Raw genomic sequence first — 18,791 nt, 5'->3', positions numbered from 1 at the left:
CTGCTTTAATTAAGGCTGTATCAAAATAGTTATAAAGAATCACCATCTGGTGAGTTGTAGCTGTGTGTCTATGGACACAAAGCCTCCAATATTAAAAATTAGGTAATTTTTAATAGTAACGATGTAAGGTAATGATTTACAATTCAGAGAAATAAAATAATCTATATTCCTTCTATACATTTTAAGTCTGTATTTGAAGTCTGGCTAAAAATATGTGATTATCATCACACGGTTTTTAAAACATTTCTCAACACACAGACACATACACACTCACACACACACACACACACACACACAATGAATTTCCAGACAGATTTTTTTTTAAAGAAATCATCCCATCAATCATTTTGGAAAAATCGGTGATTGCTATTCTGGTAAACAAGCATGTATTGTGTATTTTTAGATGCTTGCTGCCCTGGTTGTGCACCATGGAATCCGTCCTCACTGTGGAAAGATCCTTGACTGGTAGATCAAGTGTCTTATTGTATTTCCTTAATTCATTCTGTCTGGAAGAAGATGTCAGCTGTGTTGCAGTGAGGAGAGAATTTCAAAGGCCCCAGTCTCCACCAATAAAGGCCGAGGAATGGCTTTTGAATAGATTTGTCAAGGCAACCCTACTGTTCTGGGACCAGGGAGAGCAGGAATAACATAAAGGAAGGGTTGCTGTATGAGATTAGAAAGTGAAGTTCACAAAGCATGGCAGATTTTTGTAAGAAACAGTAGATCAATGAAACTATTGAACTGTGTAGGAAAAAAACATGAAAACAAACATAACATGTAGTAATGTTCTTAAATGCTTTCTCTCTTTTTACATTTAAAATAGATAAAATATTAGTATTTTTCATGCATTACAAAAGCTTGGTGGTTTAAAATGGATACATATTCTATAATGTGCTCTCCTAATCTTAATTAGCAGTTGAATGCAAAACTACACAATGTAAGGGTAGAAATTATAAAAGGAATAGGGTTTTAGAAGATATTTCATACATTTGAAATAAGTAAAATTAATATTACCATTGATATAACACCACATCAGAGAGTTCCAGATAATGCAGAAGATTAGCACACAATTAGCCAGCTTTTATATACAATGTGACACTTGCTTGTAAGAAATAAGTATTCTCCAAAGCAGTGTCAAGATATGTAAATGGATGATTTGTTTTATCATTCATCACAGCCCCTAATAAATTCAAAAATCATGACTTCTATAGGTACTAAAAATAGGCTCCCAATGATACAGGGAGATAGCTTCAATGAAGAATGACTTTCTCTTTCTCTCTCTCTCTTTTTTAAACAATTCCGTCTTTTCAATGACAGCAATTAGCACTACCGACAGACAGGCAGCGATTAGGTACTGTATGTATTTTAATTATTATTCATCCAACTAGTACCTCCAAATCTGATGAAAGTCAGCTATTAACCAGGTGATATGTCGGTCTTCCTACTGTTCACCTACACTTCACATACGTAAAGCTACGTCTTATAGGATTTTCTAGTATTAATACAAGTGATGGCACATTACAATATGCAGACGATTAATCATTTCTTAAATTGTTACCTTAAAAAGCTGAACAAAATTAACTTTTGTCCAGTTTGCTCAGATCACCTTTAATTCAAACACTTAAAGCAAAATATAGGTTAACATTTTATGTTTGTGAAATTTCAGTTTTTATCTGGCCACGTGTTTAAGGCTTTGATCTCTCATAAAAACTGGACAGAAGTTGAACACCCTATAGTTAAAGTGAGTATGTCCAAAAGTTCTCTGCAATGACAAAGTACCTGTGTACAACTACACAGATTTGATATGGCCATTTCAGAGTGTGTATGTGTATGTGTGTGTGTGTGTGTGTGTGTGTGTGTGTGTGTGCAGGGGTATGTGGCATTTTTACCCCATTGGGAAAATTATATAGAAAAAAGGGCAAAACAAGTTAAATGTTTGTTATATGATAGAGTATAATGAAATAAAATAGCATAAACATATGCAAAGAAAGACATGCAGTTATATCTAAATTCAATTTGTCTGAAATTTTATTTTATCAAATCTAACTCCCTATTCTGAAATGTGTTACTATAGTTTAGAAGTCAAGTCTCTTTCGATGCTTTTCTAATACTTACGTATCCTTTTTTTTCAATGCCTCACTTTGTCCCTATTCCAATTTTTAGTTGAGATGAACACTACCAAAGTGTTACAGGTAGCAATGCAGGCAGCCCACTAGGAAAGCCCTACCTAAATTCAAAACATGCTGGAGAGGGTTAGCAGCCCCTGACATTTATTCTCAGGTCCCCTGAATAGGCAACAAGGTATGTTGAACTCAAGGTACCAATAGTGCCATGCTTGAGACTCAGATGCAGCCTCCCCTAGTTCCAACAAACAAGCATAGAGAAAGAAGTCCTTGGCCAGGGCAGGCAGATAGGGACAGACTACATGACTAATGTTTCTCTGGATCTGAAGGAAAAAGAGAAAAATAGGTAATGTAGAAAGTATTTCTTTAAGCTAAGTGTTATCAGTTTAAACATTTTTTTTTACCCTAAAATGATGATCCTATAGATTTTTGTGGTTGTAAATTTTCCTTTTTGTAATATCCAAAATTTGGGGAGCTATCGATATGGATTAGAAATGCCTACAGGCCACAGTGCTGAGTGATTCCCTTTGACATTTGAACCAAGGTCAACAATATTTCAGAGTAGGTTTGAAATAATTTTTTTAAATAAAAAGATTACAATTTAGTATATTATATTTAAAGAGAAAAGTAGGTAGTAGCTATTCCTTTGCAAGGTGTTTGGAGGTATTTGGAGATGCTTACTGCCTTGGTTGAAGCCAGATTTTTATTCATTTTTATTGCATATGTCTGAATTGTAAATCACCATTGCTTTAAAGGTTGATTTTTTAATGTGAAACGTTTTGTGTCCTCGGACAAATACAACTATGGTTCACTAGGTCAAGTTTCTAAGGCCCTACACTCAGAGTTGAATGGTGATGGGAAGGGTTTACAACTATTACATAGAATCGTACATCTGGTGTGGCTGCAGAATTTCAGAGGCCAGGGGTATGTTGGGAAACATTTGCCCACTCAGCCTAGACAGTCCTGGGGCTTGAAGTAAGAAGTTCCTCAGGAGCTGCCTTCATTTACCTTTTACCTCTCCTCAAGAGGCTGGCTTAGCATCTATGCGTGGTCTTTTAGTTCAGAATAGGTTTCACTTGGAGTAATTGCTCAAAGTAGTACTACTCTTTGACTTTCTTTCTTTCTTTTTTTTTGAGATGGAGCTTTTGCTCTGTTGGCCAGGCTGGAGTGCAATGGCGTGATCCCAGCTCACTGCAACCTCCACCTCCTGGGTTCAAGTGATTCTCCTGCCTCAGCCTCCTGAGTAGCTGGGATTATGGGTACCTGACACTATGCCTGGCTGATTTTTGTATTTTTAGTAGAAACAAAGTTTTGCCATGTTGGCCAGGCTGGTCTCGAACTCTTGACCTTAGGTGATCCACCTGTCTCGGCCTCCCAAAGTGTTGGGATTAGAGGTGTGAGCCACGGTGCCCGGCCTGACCTTCCTTCTTTAAAGGAAACTGTTACTAATATTTATAAATTACACAAGTAATACAATAATATATTTCTTAACCTTTGTTCTGTACGCTAAATTGGTAGGTTTAAAAATTAGCTTTTTAAAAAATGAATGCATAACATCAGTAACTTCATCACATCCCTTCTTATTGTTACAGATTTAGGACTTTCAAGTGCATTTTTGTTACATGGATATACTACAGCATAGTGGTAAAGTCTGGGCTTTTAGTGTAACTGTCACCCAAACAGTGTACATCGTACCCAATAGATAAGTTCTCATCCTTCATCTCCCACCTTCCATCTTTTGAAGTCTCCAATGTCTATTATTCTACTTTGTATGTCCGTATGTACCCATTGTTTAGCTCCCACTGAGAAGTGAGAACATGTGGTATTTGACTTTCTGTCTCTGAGTGATTTCAGTTAAGATAATGGCCTCCAGTTCCATCCATGTTGCTGCAAGATGTAATTTCATTCATTTTTATGGCCGCGTAGTATTCCAAAGTATATATCTCTATATATCTATATACATATATTTAGATATGTACCACATTTTCTCTATCCAGTCATCCTTTGATGGATGCTTAGGTTGATTCCAAGCCTTTGCTATCATGAAGAGTGCTGCGATAAACATACCAGTGTAGATGTCTTTTTGGTAAAATGACTTCTTTTGCTTTGGGTAGATACTCAGTAGTGACGTGGCTAGATCAAATAGTACTTCTTTCTTTAGCTCTTTGAGAAATCTCCATACTGTTTTCCACAAAGGCTGTACTAATTTACATTCCCACCAACAGTGTATAAGAATCCCCATTCTGATTGGTGTGAGATGGTATCTCATTTTGGTTTTAATTTGCATTTCTCTGATGATGGGTGATGTCGAGCATTTTTTTCATATGTTTGTTGGCCACTTATACGTATCACATTAATTTAAACATACTTACAAAACAAAAAACTTTCCAACACTCATGCTTAAGACAACCGCCCTTTCCTGTAATCCAGGTTTGTTTCTCTTCATTATTTCAAGGAGTCTTGCAGAGAGGATAGGAAATAAGAAAGGAGAAAGAAAAGGGGAGGAAGTTTCATCCTGAGAGTTCGGAAACACTGGACTCTTATATTGCCAAACCACACTGTAATCTTCTCTATAAGAGGTCACACATTTAGGTGGGTTCCTACAAGGATACCTGTCATACACTTTTACAGTCTCTCTTTTTGTTCTCGTTTTGGAGAAGATCACTGAACAGGGGTAATTTCAAAGCCCCATCAGGAATGCTCTAATAAGTTAAATCTCTGAGATATTACAGTGTTTTCAATAATAACACATCTCATTTCTTTATATAGTACCATTTGCTTTTCAAAGAGCTTTCATCCTTGATTATCACCTTTGCTTCTCACAATATTTCATGAAGTAGATGGAATAGGAATTACTGTCTCCAATTCAATTATGAAACAGACCCAAAAAGATGGAGTGGCTTTTTCCAAGATTATAAATCTTAGCAAACTAGCTGGTACATGCTAGATTCTTAATTATTGATTTACCTAGCCAGAGTCATTATCAAAATTTAGTTCTCCCATATGCTTGTTCTGAATTACTTCCAGTATGTCACCCTGTTTCCTTTTTGTAAGATATTTTGAATAGGCAAACCATTCATAAAACAAAAGATGAATATAGTTTATGTGTTTTATATTATTTGGGAGTGAGACTATAACAACAGTGAGAGCTCTAACTTACTGAACTTTTTTAAAGTGCCAAGAACTGTGCTATTTCTTTACATATGTTATTTTCCATCACGTTTGCAAGGTAGGTATTATAGTTTACAGATGAGAAAATCGAATCTCAAAGAGATAAAATAACTTGCTTCAAACTACAAAGTTATGTAAGTGATTGAGCTGGGATATCAATTTTGATAGGTCAAAATACAAAACTCTTCAAATTGCTTCCCTAAGGCTTAATTGAGGGAACTGAAAGAACTATCCAAGAACTAGGGCATTTATAAAATTTTATAAATTTTACAACAGCTATGCTTGCAAAGAAATTAATGGCAGCCTTGATTAAATTATGATGAATTCAACTACTGTCTAGTCAGTTAGATGGAAGCTACACAGATTAATATATTCTGACTTTTGAAAGGAACACCTAATCCAGCCTTAGTTAGAAATACTTAAAAAGTAAACCTAAATAAATTTTGTTATATTTGTCATCAGGAATGAAAAACTCATGAGCCAGGATGTTTTTAGTTTGAGCCAAGTATCAAATTCCATACTAGTTATGTGTGTGGGGAAAAGTTACTAACAGCTCATTTATTAACCTTACTATTTATATAATGCTGGGAGCTTTCTGTGTCATCATCAAACACCTACATGTTAGAAAAGATTTAAAAAACCCATCTTTATATGTTTATAGTATTAAGAGGACTGGAATAAAAATATTTTAGACTTTTGCATGATGAAAGTACTTTTTCTAATGCAGAAAAACAAGTGATAACAGACTGGTGATAATATAACGCTACTATGAAATTATATAGCCTAATTTTTCTATCTCTTCAGACATTAACTCTGTGGTCCTTACAGTGCACCATGAAGGCTGGTAGAATTTACCCACCACACAGTCCTATGGTATCAGCTGAAGGGCCACCAGGTATTCTATCAAGAAAAACTGGAAGAAAACCAAGAAGGTCAATCAACTCATTCATACGATATAAGTAAATGATTTGATTAAACAATTACTATGGCATGGGTGGCTGATGCCAACTGCTTATAATATCAGAAAGATAAATAAAAATAAAAGAAAATTTCAGCTGGATATTTGTCATAGGAATAAAAAATATAACAGGCTGAAAGTTAAAAAATAATAATAATGGGAGCGTATTCAATGAATCCTTGTTAGTTTTCAGGTTCACCAGCCCTTAGGAAGTATGAAAAGAAGATTTCTTAGCCTAAGGCTGAACCATGGCTAGCCCCTGGGTTTCTCTTAGCTCAAGGGTCTGGCATAACAGCATTTCAGCTTTTTTCTTCTCTTCCCTCTACTGGATGTAGTCAGCCAATCCATTTAAGAGTGGCATACACTGACTGCCTTTCAAGAAGAAAAGGAGACCAAGTGTACCTTATGCGTCGTTCTTGTAACTAAGCGGCACCAATGCTAAATAGCTGGTGGAAAAATTAAGCATCAGGGAATAAGAATCTCTTAATTCCATGACCTTTTTCAGCACAAGTTCCCACCTTAGACTGAACACTATACACACAGTGTTCTATAGAAAACCAAAAAGAAGGGAGGGGGGTTTCAAAAATATTGGTTCTTCACACGGGTTTTCTATTATTATTTTAAGCATGTCTAACATTTTCTATTTCCTCGCAATGTTCTGCCTCTAGAAAGGGAGTCTGAGGATGGGAGGTGTTACAGGTTGGTGGGGGCTCAAGACATAAAGGCTCACACCCATTCATCTCAGCACTAAAAAAAAAAAAACACAAGTCTCACCTCTCTCATCCATTCTCGAATCGTTTTGCCAGCTTCTTGATGCCACACATTGTGAACAGAGTCTGTCAATGCCACAGCAGTTACCTTATTTTTTACATCTGCTTCTCGTTGAATCATCTGTTTTAAAAAAGGAAAATAAAATATTGGCTATAATTGTTTTTCCTACTGGGTGCAGCCTGCTTAGTCAGAGATAACAACAATATTATATTAAAAATGAAAAAGCAATATGTATCTCCGGTTCAAAGTTACTCTTTTTTGCATTGAACACATACCCTATTCTTGTCCAGAGATGTGAAAAGACCTAACATTTTCCTTTAAAAAGATAATACCACTTAAGTCTTAGAACTACGCAGCTCTATTATTTTCCATGTGGTTTGACAATTCGAGGATTAAAGGGATCACAGGGGAATCCCTGAGGGTTTCTTTTACAAGTTTCTTCCACCACTTCCTGTTTCAGTGCTTCAGGGAAGTTAGTACCCAGGGTTCACTGTTAGCTACTTAGGACCAACTTCTACTAGTTTTCAGTAGATGGCACATCAGTAAAGAAAGATATCTTGCTTTGACTTTTCCAATTTAGTAATTCCTTGGTGTTTTAAATGCCCACAAAGATATTTTTCATTCAAAGCCCATTAATATAATTTTGCTTTCTAACGTATTTCTTTATGTTGGCAAACTATTACATTTTATGATAACTTCTTCCTATAGAATGCTATTTCTACAAAACAAAACAGCTTCTAAAAATAACAAAAAAAGATTTGCTTGGCTTGGAGATACCGATGGATTCATCAGTGGTCTGCCAGATAAAGAAATTAAAAGCGAAAATTTCTACATCAGAAGAACTGAAAAAAGGTTTTAATCTACTACACTAGTGGCCCTAATTTGGTGTAACAAATGTAAGAAAGCTTTGAAAATTACAGTTAAAATATCATAAATAGTAACCTTGCATTTCATAATAATGTTCTCTTTTTGCTTCAAGTGTCTTTTCTCCCTCTAAATTCTTTTATTGAAAAAAAGAACAATTTATCATTTGCTGTTAATTTCTATGAATTGTCTATCAAAAATATAATAGTGCACTTCAAAAAAGAGAATTCTGAATGGCGATGAAAGTGCATACAGAGAAAGAATATTGCACACCATGCTTATGATACCAAAGGATGCCTCTTGGCATTCTGAATTTAAAATGTCTCTCTCTCTCTTAAATTTTTTTAAGCCCAGCATATGCACATGATGTCTCAATGAATACTACCTAATGGGAACCCAACTCACTGTTAATGCTACCTCACCAACACTTCTGCACCTCAACTCTTTGTGCCCTGTGTTTTCTGCTTATATAATGTAAAAATCTTAAAATCAATATTGGTTACCAACATCATAACATTACTGCAAAAATTTATCTTGCAATACCAATAATACTTTTCAAAGCATAAAATAATACTCTAAATTAATACTTCATATGAATTATTAAGTAGTATGCTACCTTCTTCTGGATTTTATTTTACAAATACATTCTCATTGGATCACACTGGCACTAGCATATAAAAGTTTAAACCAACATTAGATGATAAAACCCCAAATTCCACAATAGTGAATCCATCTGGCTTATGAAGAAATTATATGTCCTTATTCTCATTTTCTAAATAGTAACACTTTTAGAGATCTAGACCAATTGTTGCTGAAGTACAAAATAAGAACATGCTTTCTGGTATTCTAAGGATATGCTTGCGTTTTAAAATATTTGACCTGGATTTTGTTGTGGCTGTTGTTAACATATGCAGATTTACTTAAGACAGCATCTGAAGACACTAAATCTTGAGAGCCATTTGTGAAATGAGATACAATGAAGTAATGAATTGGTGAGGAGTTAGTGTTAAAATAGAAAACCTGGGGATTAAAATTCTACAAGCTGGAAAAATACAGAGTTGTTAGAGGGACTACCAGAGGAAAATATCTGTAGTCTGTTTGTCTTTCTGGCTGACGTTTCATACAGTGGAAGTGATAACACGCAATTTATCATCACATCACACCGTCACATTATAATCCAATATGATACTCTCTTACACTGTTATAGCATTTTACACTTTAAAAATCACTTTCATATTTTATTATCACAGGTGGGGAATGGCCAAATTCCAGAAGATCTTAATGAAGAGCTGTTTACAAATTAACCCAGTAGCAAAGAATTTCCAACATTTGACTGTTTAGGATTAGTAGAATTGTGAATAAGTGAATATGTCAACAGTCTTAACTTTCTGGACTATTTACCTCTGTTCCAGCCTTGCTGCAGCCTAATTTAGTAGTCCTGGAACTACTTGCAACTGCCATTTCTGTCCAGACCCTCTGCTTCTTGCATTTGTTAGTCTGGGTCACAGTGACTTAGTTACTTCTTCCACTGTGAATGAGCACTGATGAAAAATACCAGAGAGAGGCAATGGTGCAGGGAGATGGAATTGAGTTTGCTTAAGAGACAGACCTTAGATGAAATATAGCCAAAGCAAGGAATGAGTGGAAGCACAGCTGGGCAGGAAAAATCCTTCTACAATATGGTCTGTAACAGAAGACCAATAGTCTGGAAAACGCTCTCTAAAAGGGAGAAAGTCATATCATCATATCACCTAAGATTCTCTATAACAATCTAAGGTGGACATGGCAGTATTTAATTAGGATCCATTGATATGAACAACTTGAAATTCTTTGTAAAATGTTTTCTATATGGGCATATGAATATTTTTCTGAGGAGAAGATCTTTAACTTTCATGAGATTCTCAAAGGAATCTTAGTCTGTAAAAAAGATAAGCCCATGTGATCTAAATGTCTCCATATATTCTTGAATAAATTATGAAATATCCAGTAAGAGATCCCTTTGAATAATTACACTTAAGGTCAACATCCATTCCATTTTTGTTATAATATCTTCAGTATGGTATCAAGAGTTGGATAGAAGTGCTGACAAATTTTGATACCTCAGACATCAACATCCTAAAGGTCAATGGCTTAATAGGATATACATTGTAAAGCTACAATTAAAATTTGCTTTTATTTGTCTGTGTATAATATTTATTTTAATCTGAATAGCAGTTTCCAAATTTCAAAATAAAATACAAATTAATTCTCCTTTTACTCTCAAATAATATGGAAATGTATGCAAAACTTGTATTATTTTCCCTATTTGTGGATAAGTAAATTGAGACAGTTTAAGAAACTAGTTAAAGGCCACCCAGACACAAAGTGACAAAACCGTGACTTGACCGTGGATATATGTCATGTTCTTTCATCTGTATTACACGAGGTCTACTTCTTAGTAATACATAGCACTCTTACATAAATAAACTCATTTGATTAATTCCCTTTTCATATATACAGCATTTCATTCACTTGGACATTTTTTTAAATGGTAAAAAGATCCAGATCAGTAAGGAATGTTGAAATTCTAAAAATCATGCCAACATAGAAATCAGCCAGGAGGAGAAACTGACAATAGCACTTTAAAATTATTACAGTTCTAAAATAAATAATGTTTAAGGTAAGAGGGAAAATTAGATATTCCTATAAATCATATTGATGATTTCAGCATTAATTAAAAAATGTGGCCCTGTTACTTGATAGTTTTGTTTGCTTAATTCTACCCATTTATCCATTCTTAGTGTTTTCACTTGAGCTTAAACATAATTAATCTGCTCTTTCCTTCACTATGTAGCATGCTCCTAGTCTGACAAAAGTTTAAGCCACTAAATATCAAGTACAGTACTTTGAACAGATTAAAAACATATGCCATCTGTATGCAAGTTCATATTATTAACATTGTTGATGGGGTTGAAATTGAGGGGGGGAAATCTTGTTTATCATTATATTTTCTTCCAGAGTAAGAGTTAAAAAATTAACTAACAGTGACAAGACGGGTGAGTTCATCTGAGTATAACAGGAGTATTTGGTGAGATGAAGACGAGAGGACCAAAGGGAGGTGTGGGAGGGCCAGAGGCAGTAGGGGTACCTCTGCTCCCTTCCACGTAAAGTGCGGGCCTTCCACAGGGCTGCTACCATTTCTCTCCAGAAATCCTGCAGCCCTTTTCTGTCCACCTAATTTAACTCACCATGCTTTCTCTAAGGTCCTCAAATGATGTACCTGCCTACTGTCTTCACAGATACCTGGCCAAATCCAAATGCTTCATGTCATCTAAGCATTCCTCAATTTCCTTTTTGTGCTTAAAAACTATTTTAGCATTTCTCTGGATTTCATTTCTTCCAGAACTCTACCATAAATGACTTTCTGCAAAGTAAAACACAAAGATGCCTTTATTTCTGCCAAACTGAATTATGATTTAATTTAATTTAAACTGAATTGAGGTAGAGAGATGCCTTAATTTACTTTGAAGGCATGGAGATGTTGATGTTATGGGGATGCTCTGCCATGAAGTCTTTGGCATATCTCTAATCCAGGGCCTCGGGTTATGGGAATTGTAAATCCAACCCAATTCAATCTCCCAACCTAAAGGAGAAAGAAACTCTAAATTAGGTTGGCTTTATCCTAACCTAAAAGAAGTTGATGCATAATTTCGTTTTCCTGTGTTTGTAGCCTGGCAGCCATGACATTCAGAATAATTACTTCTCCTTATATTTTAAAGCCCAAGGAAATTCCTAAAAAAGCCAGTGTGGGTTGGGGTAGGGATGTGTATATGTGCATGCAGACCCATAGCTATGTTTGGATATATCATATGTTTTAAACGTGTTTTTGAAAAAATATTTTAAAGTCTTCCATCAGCAAAAGCTATTACTTTCTTTTTAAATTATGACATGTGTTACACATATGTACTGTGAGGGTTACGGCATGTGAATTACTTGTACAGGAAATAATATTCTGAGAAGAACATCAGATAACACATATTTGCATCAGATTAGGATCTGACACTACTGTACGTTTATAAATCCAAGGATCATTACTACCGTATGAGCATGAATGAATCATCACTCAGGTTAATAGCACAGTTGAGGTTTGAGATGCCTTAAAAAAAAAATACATGTATATAAATAGATTAGCTCCCTCTAGAGCTCCTTGAGTTAAAATTTCAGATTAAGTTGTTTCAAAGGCTTCAAAAGTATAAAATGCTGGTACCTTTTCACACTTTCATTATGCAGATCATAATTGCATTCAGTGCTTCTACTTGAGTGCAGTTTTCATGTGGTTGTAACAGACTATAATATTTTATCACAAATCTCTCCTATCACTTTACATTTCTGCCTGCATATTCCCCATTTCATGGTACTCTGCCCTGTGCTATCCAAGCCCACCTGGTTACAAGTGTGCCCTGTACCACGACGACTTATCAGCTAACTCTGGGTTTGGCAGTCTTTTCTCTTAGGGTCAGAGACTACTTTGTATTCTTCTTCCTGAAGATTCTTTTGGACAAGTCTATCCCAACAGAATGCTACTAACACCATCTTTGGTGTAACACTAAAACCTTGATTCTATTACCGAAGGCACTAGCACCTCTAGTGATTATAATGAAATACACACACTTCGGTAGATATAATGTGAAGACCAAACTGCCCAGCAGGAAATTCAGATGAGTATGACATTCAACTCTCCTGTTACTTGCAGTTCACACCTCTAATCTGCATTCACAATTTCTATTTTGAAAGTAGAAGCTTCGGAAATAAAGTGCGATAGTTAAATTCAAGGATAGTGGAGTCCGATTCTCTGGGTTCAAGTTCATGCTCTGCCACTTCTAGTAATGATACTTTGAGTAAATTATTTTTCTGTACTTCAGTTTTATCAGGTGAATGTCATGGGAGATGATAAATCCATGTAAGTCATAGGATTATTTTGAGTATTAAACGAACAAACTGTAAAGCAATTAGCAGAGGAAATGGCACACAGTACACAATTATAACAGGTCATCCCACAAAAATATGTAATGTAAACTATTCCAAATCTTTAAAAAGTGCATTATCCTCACTCATATAGAGGAAGCTAACAGAAGTATAGTTTATAAATGCACTTAATGACAAATATTACTTTAAAAAAGGCACAGGCCCACAAAGAAAATATGTACAAAGGGCTACTTTTTCCTTTGATTATGTGGTGTAAGACTTCTATAACTGCATGGCTAAGAAGCACTAAGACCTGATGATTGTGTGTATTTAAAATCCTGTCATCAGCATACTAGACCAGTCATATCACCATGCACTTGACAATGAAAACGGAATTGGTGAAGCAACACTGTGGTAGTTCTACTTTCCTCCCACCAGTGAACCCTTTCAGAATAGCTTGAGCTGGCAACGAAGCATGAAGCCATGGCTCAGTAGTGCCACGCTGGGGGAGAGTCCCTTTACCACCTTGTTTTCTACATAGAGGTGGTGTAAATGACTGTATTTTTTTAAAAAAAGATAATCACAGAGATATAGAGTATGTCCAGAGGAAGGCAGTATAGTGTTATAGTTAAAAGCATGCATAGGCTTTAGAATTAGACGTGCTTAGATTTTTATTTTTGGTTAATAGTCTCTTCATAGGGCTGCTGAAGTATAAAGGAGATAAGGCACGTAAGAAATCAATAATGTCAGTTATTATTATTACCTTGACATTCATCTCTAATTTCTAAAATGTAACCTACCTTTTAGATGTGGTATCTATGTACTCTTCAGTGACATCAAAATTCATACTGATAGATAGCAGTTTTGAAGTATCATACAGCTTCTACTCCCATCTCCACCCCTACTTCCCCAATTTTGTAAAGTGATTTGGGCTTGCTTAAATATTTTAAAGGAAATAATTAAGTATAAATAAGATGACTACAGATTCCAGTTTGCTCAGAACAGTCTTGGCTTATGACTATTAAACTGGCATAATAAATAATAGTGTCTCCTTTCCCTGTTACAGTGCTCTGGTTTGAACGGGAAATAATTTGGTCATCGTATATATAACATGATGTTGAATGCTACCCTGGTAAACAGTTAAGGCTTATAAAGTTTCCTTCTGTTCAATGCTTAGCAATTTAAGCATATACCCCAAACCTATACAACTGTCTAAAAATAACGATGTAGGAAAACACACAAGAGGGATTTCAAAAGGTTTCTAAGTCCAAAATTTAAGAGCAAGCCTTAGCACTGTGCTGAGCCCTTCACAGATGGACAAGCAGTCTCACACCCTGGTTAGGTAAACATGGCCAGCTGGATCTCCACTGTAGCAACAGGATAAGACAACATTCTCTTTTCCTGTGCTTTGAAGCCCTAGCTTCAATTCTTGCAACCTTTGTTTAATTTCAGGAAGGAAAAGGCTCTCCATAGGCAAGAACACCAAGGGATAGGGTGTGTAAACTGAAACTTCTTGGGTCACATGCATTTATGAAGATAAGTCTCCAGCCACCAGTTAGGGAAAGGCAAGTTATGATTTATTATTGCAGGCGGCCAGAAGAGAGCAGTAATAACTTCCTTTTCCTTTCCTGCCTAGACCATGCTGCCACGTGCAAGCTCCCTCAACAACAAAAAAAGCATGTGTAAGATAGGTTTAAAATAAAAAGAAAAGGAAAAAAAAAAAAAAGCTAACATTAAGTGATTGACAATCTGGGAGTTGAGAAAGAAGACAAATGCTCTACAAAATACATGATGTGGTGTGGTTGGGGATGGGGAGGGGAAAGCGACTGTTTGAAAAACTTGCTCTACCAATCAAGAAAACAGCTAGTATCTATTATGTAAGAGACAAGTTAATTGCAAGGAAAAAGTAAAAGGGGTCACTTGCATAGTAAGAAAATAGGATAAGTGATCATCATGTTGACTTGTATGATTAAAACATTTTATTATGTAATATGACTGACCAGAGTAGGCAAGATGTTATAAAATAGATTTAAAAATTACAATGAATATATGTGAAGTAGATACAGTATAAAAGTGTAAGTTAGGACTAAACATTGTCAAACCAAAAAACTAAGGCAGGCTCAGCGAAGGAGAATTTAAATGGTGATATTGTCTTATATGAAAAAGTGAGAAAATTTATCAAAACTTTATGAAAAAAAATTTAGGTAATAGATTATAACTATAAAGCAGAGGAAGGCATGATTTCTGACCTCTGGGTAGAACTCACATTTTAGGAAAGAAGGCAGGTTAGATACATTCCATAGAGACCCTTCATATTCTGAGTATTTATATACAGATTATCTCATTAGATAGAACAATTCCTTTTTAAGTACACAGGTTGGTAGCTGAAGGATTATGCACCTGTTTTATGGATGAGGAAACTGATGCCCAGAGAGAGTAAGTGACCCACGCATACCACATTCACATAATGTGAATGGTGGCATAGGCAAATTTTTTATTTTTATTTTTAAGAGACAGGGTCTTGGTCTGTCACCCAAGCTGAAGTGCAGTGGTAGGATCATAGCTTACTGTAACTTTAAACTCCTGGGCTCAAGTGATCCTCCTGCCTCGACCCACTGAGTGGTTAGAACTACAGGCGTACACCACCACTTCTGGCTAAAATTTTTTTTTTTTTTTTTTTTTTCGTAGAAACAAGGGCTCCCTATGTTGCCCAGGCTTGTCTTGAACTCCTGGCCTCAGGCAATCCTCCCATCTTGGCCTCCTAAAGCCCTGGGATTACAAGTGTGAGTCACTGCATGCAGCGTACCTCTTAACTCCAGATCCCGTCTTTGTACCATGGCTATTTGTACATAATATCCTGTATTTTTTTCTTCTGAAATATTTATAAAACCAGTAAGGATTTGTTTGCCCCCATGTAGGCTCCATGAGGACAAAACCATATTTGTTAACACCACATTCTCATTCCCTGCACAATGACTGGCACATAACAGGTGCTCAAAATTATTTGTGGACTGATGAAAGTTTACAGAAATGGAATAGATAAGGGAAGGTGATGGTTAGGAAGCTAGAGTAATGTCTGGTTTCATGTTATTTAGAAACGACTTACATCACAGGTTGGGTTCCCAGGAAAGACTCTAAGACAGTGTTTAGCATGCAGAATATCAACGTGTGTCCTTACAATCAACATCTGAGGAAGGGAGGGGAATGAGGCAAGAATGAACAGAGAGATAAATCAAGGTGACATGCAGGTCCCATTACAGACTTGCATAACTCCTGGGGAGCTCAGAACTCAAAATGGCCCTTCAGAGTTGTTCCAAGTTGGGTCTAGATGGCATGGCCTTTAATCTACCACGCTGTTCTTTGAGTATGAGCACCAAAGTGGCTGAGGCAATATCTGATAGGGATTGACACCTGAAAGATGTCTGCTGAGAGCACTCCCAAGGGCTGAGGCAGTAAGTCCTTTATTGAAGGTGCAACTGAGTAGTGCATCACAGTGTCTACCACAGGCCATAACAGAAATTATAGCATTTGTTTACCCTACTTTCAAATCTGTCTTTGATGCATTGGATTAATTCGAAAACCTTGTCTTCAAGCTCTGAAGTTCTTTCTTCTGCTTGTTTGATTCTATTGCTGAGATTTTCCAGTGCATTTTGCATTTCTCTAAGTGTGTCCTTGATTTCCAGAAGTTGTAATTGTTTTTAATTTATATTATATATTTCACGGAAGAACTTTCCTTTCATATCCTGTATCATGTGTTTGATTTTTAAAAACTGAACTTCACCTTTCTCTGGTGCCTCCCTGATTAGCTTAATAATTGACTTTCTGAATTCTTTTTCTGGTAATTCAGAGATTTCATCTTGGTTTGGATCCATTGCTGGTGAGCTGGTATGATCTCTTGGGGGTGTTAAAGAACTGTGTTTTGTCATATTACCAGAGATGTTTTTCCAGTTCCTTCTCATTTGGATAGACTATGTCCAAATCTGGGATTCAAGGGCTGCTGCCGTTCAGATTCTTTTGTCCCACAGGGTGCCCCCTTGATGTGGTGTTCTCCTGCTTTCCCTAAGAATGGGGCTTCCTGAGAGCCGGGCTGTAGTTGCTTTTGCTCTTCTGGGTCTAGACACCCAGCAGAGCTACTGGGCTCTGGTTGGTACTGGGCAGTGTCTCCAAAGAGTCCTGTGATATGATCCATCTTCAGGTCTTGCAGTTACGGATACCAGCACCTAGTCCGGTGGAGGTAGCAAGTGAGTGCAGTGGACTCTGTGAGGGTTCTTGGTTGTGTTTTTGTTTAGTGTGCTGCTTTTGTGTTGGTTGGCCTCTAGTCAGGAGGTGGCACTTTCAAGACGGCATCAGCTGTGGTTCTACAGGCAGGATCCAAACTTGCCCTAGGGACACTTGGTTAAGTATTCAGGTTTCTCAGGTGGTGGGCAGGGCCACAGAGCTCCCAAGAGATTATGACCTTTGTCTTTGGCTACCAGGGTGGGTAGAGAAAGACCACCAGGTGGGGGTAGGGATATGTGTATCTGAGTTCAGTTGCTCCTCTGGCAAGCTTGCTGTGGCTGCTGTGGGGGGTGGGGCTGTGGTTCCCAGTCCAGTGAAGGAATATTCACCTCTGCTGGGTCATATAGGTTGCCAGGAAAGTGGGGGAAAGCTGGCAGTCACAGGCCTCACCCTGCTCCCATGCGGCCCACAGTCCTAAAAGTCAGTCTCACTCCCACCATGCCCCACAACGGCACTAAGTCTATTTTTAGGCAGCCGGTGACCAGGGCTGAGAACTTGACCCAGACCATGAGCCTTTCTGTTGAGAAGGCAGGCAGACTCACAGTTTTTCAGCATCTCAGGGAGCCTACAGCAGTGATTCAGTTCCTTCAGAGGGTCTGCAGATTCTCTTGGCTTTCTTAGTATGTTCCTGTGGTAGTTCTTGGAGCATACGTTCATGATGTGAGCCTCCACACACTGCTCTGTCTATCCAAGTGGGAGCTGCATACTAGTCCTGCTCCCATCTGCCATCTTAATCCTCTACATTCAAATCTAAATTTTCCTTCCAACCTGCTAACACCCCATTGTCTTATTCATGTACTCAAGATCACATTATGATTTGACTCACTAATAGCTAAGAGATCAAGTAGATTTTTCTTAGATCTCAGATTTTAGACCTTTTACACACTGATACCATATCAAGCCACTAAATGTTGGATTATGAAGAGAAAAACACAGAGCTAAAAGAATGTGAGGTCTGCTTTCAGAAGACTATTGAAAAGCAAAAAAAACAAAAAAACAAAAACAAAAAAAAAAACCCCAAAAAAATAAAATTCACAAATTTCAAAAATTATCCTATAAATCCAGTGGGGAATGACTGGATTTTCCAAATTTCAAATGAAATGTATATGTCAGATAAAGCAAGTTATACTTGTGATTTCAAAACTAAATGCATCTAAGTGCAAAATAACCCAAACTTCAAATAAAGTATGCAATCATCACTACTTAGCATCTGGCATAATATGCTCAAACCTGATGGTGTTGGTAGGAGAAACAAGGATAAGTATGGACAGAGAGGTTTCACTGTAAAAGTAGCAAGATGGCTTTTCAAATCTCAGCCTTTATTCCCTATGATACAAAGAAAATAAAGACTGTGCTGTATAAATTTGGGGACTAAAGACAATTGAGATTTTGATTCTTTTCCAATCTTGGTTGCTTTATGCCCTCAAACGTTTCTAAGGTTTTGCCTCTAGAAATTCAGGGTAATCTTCATTTGATCACATTTTTTCAATGTAAGCTCAGGTTTATGGAGCTGAAATGGTGTAGCACTAATGTGATTGGCCTAGATGGTGGGGGGTGGTTCTTGGCCAGCTCAATAAAAACCATCTAAATGTTCATAAGACAGGATGCGTTAATCAATTGTGGGTTATTACAGCTGCCAGATACTGGGAGAGGTTGACACCCATCTGTAAATGAGTAAGTGA

The 18,791-nt window shown here is 36.8% G+C and overlaps 1 protein-coding gene across 14 annotated transcripts in view; it reads right to left on the bottom strand.

The window, feature by feature from the left end:
• Nucleotides 1-18,791, bottom strand: part of FAM172A (family with sequence similarity 172 member A) — a 483,877-nt gene that overhangs the window by 164,242 nt on the left and 300,844 nt on the right. For all 14 annotated transcript variants that reach the window (XM_050794318.1, XM_050794327.1, XM_050794314.1 and 11 more), the window contains one exon: nt 7,027-7,143. In XM_050794318.1, coding sequence (XP_050650275.1) covers nt 7,027-7,143 — 117 coding nt within the window. The remainder of the gene's footprint in view (nt 1-7,026; nt 7,144-18,791) is intronic.

The sequence above is a fragment of the Macaca thibetana genome, chromosome 6, assembly GCF_024542745.1.
Source record: "Macaca thibetana thibetana isolate TM-01 chromosome 6, ASM2454274v1, whole genome shotgun sequence".
NCBI lineage: Eukaryota > Metazoa > Chordata > Mammalia > Primates > Cercopithecidae > Macaca > Macaca thibetana.
Note: the sequence above shows the minus strand (reverse complement) of the source record. Positions and strands in the feature narration are given on the sequence as shown.